Below are 10,500 nucleotides of genomic sequence, written 5' to 3' on the forward strand. Positions count from 1 at the left end.
AAGGCGAGCAAACAGGGTCGCTTCTTGGCCCCATGGTCGCATGCATGATTTGAAGCGTAACTCATGTTGGGAGTTGTGTAAAATGTCACTTGCTTTTTAACAAGAGGGACCAATGTGGCTTTGGTTGTGATACATTGGCAATCAACGGTAGTGTATTTATAAATAAAACATCATAGAAGCTTCGTCGGTAATTGGAGCAGAGTTAAATTGGATGTGGAGACTTGATGTGTCCTAGTTTGTCATTACAAATACAAGAAAAATAGTTTCACTTCCTTTGTAGTAGAAGAACCGTTAAATCAAGTAGCATAAATGAAAAATGTATTTGAGTATTCTGGTTGCTTTTGGTACTTCAATGTGTTTTCTATATATTGTATAATTAGCTATTATATATCTGGGCATTCCTACCTTTGCAAATTCCCCACATAAGAGCACACATCCTTTCCGTGTACTTAGGGTAAATAGCGAAACATATTTCAGATGGAAAAGGTCACCATTAATACACCACTGATTCTCTTGTGCTGCTAATGTCATGTCTGGAATCTGGTTTCTTGTTTCCCACCAGCTGTTCGTGTTCACCGAGGATTTTGGTAATGCTAATTAACAAAGGCAAACTCACAAATATGCACAATGGACGTCATTTGGAATTGGATATAAGTCCATTTGTGCACTTTAAAAATAGTATTTTCATGCACCAAAACTTGCACCCATACTAAAAGTTGTACATATTTTTAACTTGTGGCCTCTTGCACCTACAGAGCCAGATCTGGGGCAGTCATGAGCCAGTAGACGGCTGTAATGGCATGTACACACAATTTAAGCACACTCCTTAAATATGCGTCCTATTTAGAGCCGCAGGTATCGTTAGAAGTGCCTTTTATGAGGCATACCATGTGCACTTTCCACAAGTCTGTTGCAAATTTACATGTTGATGATGAAGTCTTGTGTATATTTTCTTGTAAAAAAAAATGAATGAATATATTCTTTGTTAAAAAAAGCATATGTGGCCATCTCCATATCCATGACCAGCACCAAGACTAGAGAGCCTGTGCTGGACCCCACTAATACTGGGGGACAATGAACGTGGACACCAGAACTAGGTTGGACAGGCTGGGCCAGGCACGTTATAACAGATCCCAGCATGGGGTTTCCTTTGTCATACCGTGCACCATCCACAGGCTGGTCAACGTGGGGCTTTATGAAGGAAGGGAACCCACAACCATATTTAATTAAAGTTTTATTTTAATGTGTATATGTTTTATGTACTCTTTCATTAAAAATTAGTATACTATGGGATGGATCTTAGTGACTCCATTATACTAGATCTGCTGGGGGAAATGTTGCCATCTGGGGTCTGTTTTATTTTACGTTAGCCCGGAACACAGAGCTCAGGGGTGCTGGGAAGAGTGCCTTTTAACACAGGCCTGGTTTGTCTTGGGAGACTGAGCCTGCTTGTATTTGTGCAGCACCTCTAACCTATACAGGCTTAAGCTCCGTGCTGCCCATCAGGAGGACCCTTTACTGTTGTTATAATGTGACTAACTCAGCCTTTCTAGACTGCTGATGGCTTCCACTTTGGCAGGAGGACCCCTGGTTGTTGTTATTCTGTTTAATGTGGGAACCAGCCAATTTGTTTAGTGCTGGTGCCGGCTATAGTTTTAGGTTTTGATGGTGGAGATGCACATGTTTTTTAATTTGTTTTTTTACATTTTTGTTTAAACCAAGGTAGATATGACAGTCCTCATCATCATCTTCCCCTGGCTAAGCTGTTTGAATAGTCGATGGAAGACCTAGGGATCTGATTTATTAAGGATCTTAACTTAAGAAACTTCTTATTTCAGTCTCCTGGACAAAACCATGTTACAATGCAAGGGGTGCAAATTAGTATTCTGTTTTGCACATAAGTTAAATACTGACTGTTTTTTCATGTAGCACACAAATACTTGATAGCTTATTTGTACACTGACATTTAAAGTTGATATTTGTGCGCTACATGAAAAAACAGTCAGTATTTAACTTATGTGCAAAACAGAATACTAATTTGCCCCCCTTGCATTGTAACATGGTTTTGTCCAGGAGACTGAAATAAGAAGTTTCTCAAGTTAAGATCCTTAATGAATCAGGCCCTTGATGATGATGACTGTCGTATCTTTGCTCCAGCCACAAGTATAAGCCAGACATAAGTTGATGACTGGCGTATTTCTGCTCCGCTGTTCCATCCAGATCCATCTATATGCATTCTATATTAGGTTACAACTCAAAATACAGATGTAAAAACCTATCAACAATAAAGCGGGCAGGCTCAATTTTGATTACATGTTCGGCGTGCAACTCTATTTGAGGCCGAAAAGGAATGCCAAGTGTGTTTTTGCCAGATTAAAAATTGTATTTATTTATTTGGCTTGTTTTTTTAACGACATCTGTAACATGGTGATCCTGCTTATAAATAATCCCTCAGAGAAAGCAATACAACTTGAGCCAGGTGCTTAAAAAATTATATTTCAATTGAATGGTCCTACATTCCATTACGTTGTGCTTACCATAGAGTTTAGAGTTTATGATGATAGTCAAATGATATCATTTACAGATTTACAGAGCACAAATTATCCCAAACAGCTTTTCCAAGCAGAGATTCCCTACTAGCCTGTTAGGACACATTTGTGTGTCACAATGTCAGATTGGATGTGCCCAAAAAATTATTCAGGATAACAGGAAAAACATGCACAATATTTACAGTGGTGACAGTGGTGTACCAAGCCTGTACCCTCCCATATCAGGATCACAATGGATGGAGATTACAGTAATACACCCCCTTATTTCACTGTGTAGTGTATTCATAAAGGTTTATATTTAGACAGGTGTAACATTTATTTAAGACAAATGTACTATGCAGAACACATCACCACAAAACATAGGCTTACATTTAACAAGGCAGTTGGACAAAAAAAACAAGGGTGCCAGATCAGAGCTATTTGGATAATGATTTGGCTTATCCAAATTTCAATTTCTATTGCAAATTTTGGTGTATTTTTAATCACCTTGCTGCTGCAGGGCAGTGATCTGAATATTATCCCCCAGCTTTTCAGTCAAGCACACCTTGAGCATAATCTACAGTTGTTCCTGACACTTTCACACTAGGTTACTGAGTTGTCACCCATCTCTCCTCTACCCAGGGTAATTTACAAATTACTGTCTTGCAGGTCTCTGTGGACTCTTTTCAGTGGGTTGTCCAGACACTTATTTCACACCTTGGTACAGGACGAGCCATGTGGTGCCAACCATGTTCAGACACCCAGCGGCCATCTTTGTACACCCACATAATAGTCATCCGATCAAACTCTAAGCATGCAGTGGTCTTCCTGTCACCAACTACATTTTCAGAGTACTTTCTGGCTTTCTGGATACCTGCTGCACAGGAAAACAGCCTAAGCCAGTTCCTGAGACAATAGGCCAGTTGTCTGACACCGGGAGGGTTAGTAGCTGCTTGAACAAAAGCAGGGTGCAAATTGACCAGACAGATTGGTTAATTGCTTGTTGTTTGTACTTACATTTTATTTTTGTGTAATAAATTATGCATGGTTGCAGTGTATTCAGATATATTTTTGTCACAGTGGGAATCAGATATCGTGTGTAATGTAGACAATTTTGTGAAACATATAGGGCCTGATTCATCAAGGCACGTATCTGCCGATTTTGTACGTATTACACAAAAAAATCACTCTGTGTATGCCCAGAACCGGGCTATACACAACTAAACGCAGCATTGTTCACTGCATCTATGTACGCAATGGACACTTACTACAGCCTACAATTTGTGGGAGTTTACGGGCGGGGAAAGGGCGTTTGCCCGTCGTCAATGTATAGTAAGGGCTTGTCAGACTCCAGCGCACGCAGCCACGTCCAAATTAAGGATTGTGCTTCTCTAAGTTACTTGTTTTTCTGCAGTATCTCTTGCTTCAGTCTAAGTCCTGATTACTAGTGATGACAGTCTCATATGCACGCTATAACATGTGTTTGTAATCTGGAGCAACTGTAAAAATGTTAAAAAATATAATCTTTTTGCTTTTAACTGTTTTGTCATTAATGCTTATATTATCAACAGGTGACATTAATTCTATACTTTTTTTCTTTCTGTGTGTTATTTTGCGAATGTGTATTCCACATAGGCACTGAACGCATCCTGCAGTGTCTTGTGTAGCAGGCCTACACCTTTCAGATCCCTTCCTTGTTGAATTCGGGAGTACCCAGAGCCGATTTACGTATGTTTTTAAACAAATGCACGTTGCGCTTTGTATACGTGCCTTGATAAATCAGGCCAATTGTGTATTAGGAAAGATACGTTGATGGTATTATTATGATATGGAATTGAGATGTAGCATACTTGAAGTTTTTGTTGAGTTTATAATAACCAAAGGGAATTTGTTATTCACACATACAATAGGGAACAGCCAAATTGAATACTTGGATCTACTTATTAAAGTGGGAAATGATGGGTTGTCTTGTACTGAACACTTTCACAAACTCACAGCAGTTAATGTCCTGTTAGTTTTCGCCCGCCAAAGGTTACAAAGGTTCTTCCTTTCGGACCATTTCTTCAGGGATATTTCCACATTGGAAGCTATCTAAAGCAGCAATTGGATTAGGCAATAGATTTAAGGTGATATCATATAAATAATATTTTCAAGGTGGACATCTTTTGTATTGACTTTTATGAGTTTCCTGGGTAAAGAAAGAATGGTAAATTTATCCTATTAAAAATACTACTTTACAACTGTCCAAAAAATAAGTTGAGATGTAAATGTTGGAAAAACCGCTCCAAACATTATTAATATGCCTACATAAAGATATGCTTACTTCGGATATAAATAGTGCTCTATTTGTGTTGTATATAAACAATATTTAAGGTGTAATATATGTTATTAGGTTATGGGGTAACTCCACTCAAAAATCATATTTCCCTATTTAAACCATGTTTTTGTGTGGCACAACTTACTGAACTAAGTCTTGATATTTGGAACTAGACTTCTGCCTGAAATTGTTTGTTGAAACCAAGTAACAAACTGTGGCTACCATTTGACATAAATGTTCTGAAACACTGACCTCATCAGAAACAACTGTAACCATAGAAACAAACTAGGTATTGCACTTAAAGAGAGATGGGAGCACACATGGAGGAACAAACACAGGGAACAGACATTGGGAACTGGGGAGGAAAATATTTTGGAGCAGACATGGAGAATTAGGAGAGCAGACACAAGACAGTAGACATAAAGAACTGGGTGAAGAAACATCTCTGAGCAGACATGGGGAAGCAAACATGAAATATAGGAAGCATACATGGGGAACAAACATGGAAATGTGGAACCCGTCCTTGGGAACATTGTGGAACAGATGTGGGGGAGCAGACATATGGAACAAAAAAAAGGGAAGCAAATAAGAGACTTTGGGAGCAATAAAGAGACATATGAAGATGTAGACAATAGAGGTTGAGGAGATACACAAAAGCTTAAAGGAGATGACAAGAGAGACTGGAACCGAGGTGGCTTAGAATACTAAAAAGACAAGTCAGAGATATCTGTATCTAGAATCTACTTTCTTTTTTAATTTATTTTTAGTATTGTAATAGTGCCCTCAATGAGCAAATTATTATTAAAAAAATAAAATGCTTATTTCACAGGCTACAGTCTCAAAAATATTTGGCATATGGTAATATATGGTGACTTTCAATCCCACAGCTACTGAAAAACACACGTACATTGTTCAAACTTCTTGTTTATTTAGCTGAAAGCTTATTGCGTCCCAGTGTGAGTTGTTGTTTTGCTTTTTTTTTACCACATGGCCTCATAGTTAAGACAGCATTTACGTTGTAGATTTAAGAGGAGGAAACACTGCACACCTGAACTTCACAGGTATTTCACAATATCCATTATCAATCGTTAACAGACGTATAGATATCATTTCTTTCTTTTAAAGAAGCAACAACATGTTGTGAATAAAGACTTTCTTTGGTTACAATTAATCAGGCTGCAGGTGAGCGAAGGATGGCAGCATGGATGTCATGTGCATACTGTACAAGTGCCAATGGTTTGTTCACACAGCCCCTTCAGTGCTGAGAAAGACCCTAGTAGACCTCTTCAGCACTGAAGGGACTGAAAATATTCAAGAAACATTGTCCAGTCCTTTTATTCTATGTAAGACTTGACAAGAAGCCACATCAGCATCACAGTGATCAAGACGATCATGAAGTTGAGGAAGAGCTCTTGTGTAGACCGTTCCATCTTCAAGTACAGTCAGAGGGCTGAGTAAGTGGTATTAGGTCTTCACCACAGTTCAGTATCCTGGGGAGACAGTACCAAGAAGACATTTGTGAATATTATTGATCTTTAGCATTTAGGTTAAGTGTACCTGTGACCTATGCACAGTGGAAGCAGCCATATTTGTTTTAAATGAAATTAAACAATATTCATGAGTATACAATTGGTGACACAACCACGGGTACAGGGGTTGTAGCCGCTACATCGCCCTGAGATGAGATGACCCCGGCAATGACCTGCGGGAGATGCTCTTGCCGTCTGTGGCAGTTCTTAGAGTATGGGGCTTGCAGAGTATATTAATAAGGGATCTCCAGTGGATATTAAAGAATTATGAATGTTTCAGTGGGTGATTGTAGCAAAGGACATATGCTAAGTGGGGGCCCATGGATTGATCAAACTGTACTTTTAATTTGCCACTGAGATAATGGGTATATTTGGTCCTAATCAGTGTAATTTGCCTAAAGGCCAGTTGTGAACCTTCCACAGTCAAAACTATTTCTGAGGATTGGACTGTAAACACTCTTTGAAAGTGTTCTGAAGTAAGCAGTGAAAAGCTATAGTGTCCCTTGTTGTATTGGGGCGTAACAACCTGTAGTTAAACATTTTAAGAGGAATTATTTTTCCTACTGCTAAATTATCAACTAAATGACAGAACAGACAGCATTTGATAGGAAAACGTTTAAGTAATACACATTTTAGGCTGAACATGTTTCGTGTTACTCTGCACCTTGAAGCCATGTATGTGGTTTTCTGCCTACATGTATATTTAGAACATATCATCAATATCTCTTTAATTATGTTACATGTTGGGAGTTACTGGGAAGACTGTCATGAAAACGACGTTAAGGATTCCTATAATCTATGAATCCTTCACTTTTCATATCAGTTTCATCAACCTCTTGACACCGCCAATTAAACCAAGTGAAGAGGAGAGACAGAACTACAAAACTATAGTAAATAGCTATTTGTATGAAAGTTATATCTGGTTGCTATAGCTTCTCTGTTACAAATATAATATAGCAATCACTAAAATTTAATTTATTTTTAGTTACAGGTTGAAAACATGAATATTTCCACAAACACGTTTCTGCTTTTCATTCCTCTTCCAACACGTATGTTCCCAGACGTACATTATGTGTGTACATGGTCACATCTTAGCAGTTTAACAGATTAACACCTCATCCTTAACAGCGGTCACTGTTACATTTCATTGACAAATCTTACGCGATTACTAAGACAGAGACTTTTGACTGTTTCATAACAGTGATGACGGACCGATCTGTTATACTTCCACAACCTGGATTTGGTCTATAAATGTTTAGCAGTTAAAAAAAAATGACAAAAATGTGATTGTACAGGACTCACTTAACGCTAACACTAAAACCCTCAGAAAGTTTCCTGTGTTACACGTTGTATAATGAATAGATTTTCCACAGCTGCTTCTCTGCTGTGTAGAGTCACACTTGCTATCTGATATTAATCCCAGCTACGGCATGCATTAGCTGGCAGACTGGTGGGGTTATGAGGAGACAGACTGTGATTCCTTATAAGCCTCCAGCGACCATAGACCTAGAGGAACCTAAGATGAGCAGTGTGTGAGTCTTCAGCATACAAATAGAATGTGTGAAACAGATTACAGTGTTCAGATAAGCATTTCCAACATATGCCTTAAACACACCAATTATACTGGGTACTTAACGTCTTACTGATATCAGTAGCTTTAGTTAGATAAATATGCAGCTACTGAACTTACTTAGGCTGGGTACACACTACAGAGTTTTCAGACGATTATTCGACCAATCACACGATAAACGACCGATCGGCCCGATAACGAATTAGTGTGTACTCTGCAACAATGAACGATTATCATTCCACATTGTATTGTTTAATTTGATTTTTAAACCGCCTTCAAAATATCGTTCAACGATGGAACAATGCCGTTCCAATCCTGCAGTGTGTATGCACTCAGGACCGGCAGTGTCCATAGATCCCTACGGAGTGTGCAGAGTCACAATCTTTTTAGCCGATGGTTATGACAGATGAAGAGCACAGATCTGAAGGTAAATCCTGTAAAACGTGTTTAGTGAGTACACATCAATCGGCTGCTGATCGTTGGTAAAATTGTTAAAGATATTGCATTGAGAGAAATTTTCTGTAGTGTGTACCCAGCCTTAGAATGGTGAATATGCACTGATCCTTCATTTAAGCAAATTCATTTCCTATTACGTAAGTTCGAAACATTCTTTATGTAAGTACATACAGAGGATATTAAGCTAAGGGCTTATATACAGAACATTGAAACACACATGATTAAAGTATAGACACAACCTTGTACTTTGTCCACGTCTTTTACAAAGCATGTTCTAAAAGACGCCCTACAGCAAAGTGCACTATGTACTTAATGAGCAGTCACAGAACTCTGTAATATTGTATAGAGAGATGGGACTGAAATAGAAGCAAAGCAAAGTGAACATTGGTCAAAAAGTGTCTATGTACAAGTCCATTTGCTTACATTATTTTGTGGACTATCAGCATTAAATAATTTTTACTAGAATTTAAGGATGTGAATTAAATGTCCATGTGTAAGAGCCCCTGTAAATTAAGAAAAATTATGCTAGCAAAGAACAGAAAAGATTGTAATGTTGGAATTAATCACACATACCTGGCATTCAGAAGTTTGTTTAGTGACATAACATTCAATAGGAAACACTGATTCCTTGTCATACAAGAGGGCTTCATCTGTGAAGCATCTAGATTTTTCACAGCTGACCTATGTTCCTGTGAATGGGAAAGGTTGTTTCCCATTACAAGCTATATGTTGCTAAATAAGCAAGACAGGCAAAGTTCACTGCTGCACTTGTGGTGGGGTTTTGTCTAGTTTTACATATAGGATGGCTATAAATCACATTTTATTCTTATGGGCGGTGAATGAATCTAAATTTGTTCCATCTAGATCCTCATAGTTCCTCAGTTGTCCATGAGCTCTTTTGTGCTCTGTAGTAATAATGTAAAAGTATTAGACTACTATTAGTTTTATATTGCTTTTATAGTGTGCGGTCTATTGTTATGCCAATTTAATAGAACCTGACACACATTAAATATAATCAGCATGCAATGTCTATATGGCACAGACTTGTGCCTTACATGGAAACTCCGAAAAAGTTTTGATTGAAGATGAGAGACACAATTTTAAAAGATTTACATCTACTATTCTAGAGAATTTTAAACCTTTTTGTCTTCTGTATTATACTGTTTTCACAGTATTTAATACAATTTCCTTGTCCTCAACTTTGATTGAAATTAGATTGTAACCTAAATTGATTGATTGGCAGTTATCAGCACAATTGCCTGCACAAAGAAAATTTAATCAGTTGCAAATCTACAAAAAAAATATAATTTACTAAATTCTAAAGAACTTTGTTTCACAAAAATTCTCCTTATTGTGAATAATTGTATGTGAAACTTAAATCTATGTAACGCTATATAGTTAGCTGTTTAAGCGTATGCAACAATCCTGATAACAGACATACTTGAAGGAATAGCATGTACTGTACTTTCAAAGGGTACTTTGCCAAAATACTATATATCTGCTTTACAATCCAATAATCCTTAACAGCTGAGCAAAACATTATAATTGACACATTGAACAACAGTCATGCATTACATAGCCTACTTAGAATAGAGAGCATTATACAATATATATAGGATGCATATTAAGACTACAGGATTTTTGCATTCAGTTAAGTTGATGATTACCTGAACTAATGGTACAGAATGATGTAGCCCTAGGGCAATGTATGTTATCAATCCCTTCTTGGCTTTGACTCTGAGCAGAGTGATTCCCAACGGTCTGTGTGGAAACTAAAGTAGCAGGAGGGTGGGGAGCATCAAATGAAGTGACAAAAATTCTGATGAGGTCATGCTTTCTGTATATATATATATATGGCAATAGCTGCATCTAGATAGGTTGGCTGGTTTTATGGAGTTGAAGAATATATTTTATTTCACTACTTTAATATTGAAATTAAATCAATGATTGCTCACTAAAATTCTATTCCGTACTTCGACTACCTTGCAGCAAGTCATTATCTCTGTCATGTTGATGTCTCTCTGGACAGAGACGATAACAACTCGTCCTGGCCACGCTTCTTATAAATTCGCAGCAATGCCCACTCCGCCCACGAACGTT

General features: G+C 37.8%; 1 protein-coding gene across 1 annotated transcript; it reads right to left on the reverse strand.

Moving 5' to 3' along the window:
- Window positions 1-5,753: 5,753 nt before the first annotated feature.
- Window positions 5,754-10,186, reverse strand: LOC142140870 (sarcolipin-like). The gene is made up of 2 exons (XM_075198834.1): window positions 10,068-10,186; window positions 5,754-6,335 (listed from the first exon to the last, which is right to left on the reverse strand). Exon 2 carries the CDS (start codon window positions 6,273-6,275, stop codon window positions 6,180-6,182), a length of 96 nt encoding a protein of 31 aa, XP_075054935.1. The 5' UTR covers window positions 6,276-6,335; window positions 10,068-10,186; the 3' UTR covers window positions 5,754-6,179.
- Between the last annotated feature and the right edge of the window lie 314 nt (window positions 10,187-10,500).

Source organism: Mixophyes fleayi, chromosome 2 (genome assembly GCF_038048845.1).
Source record: "Mixophyes fleayi isolate aMixFle1 chromosome 2, aMixFle1.hap1, whole genome shotgun sequence".
Lineage (NCBI taxonomy): Eukaryota > Metazoa > Chordata > Amphibia > Anura > Limnodynastidae > Mixophyes > Mixophyes fleayi.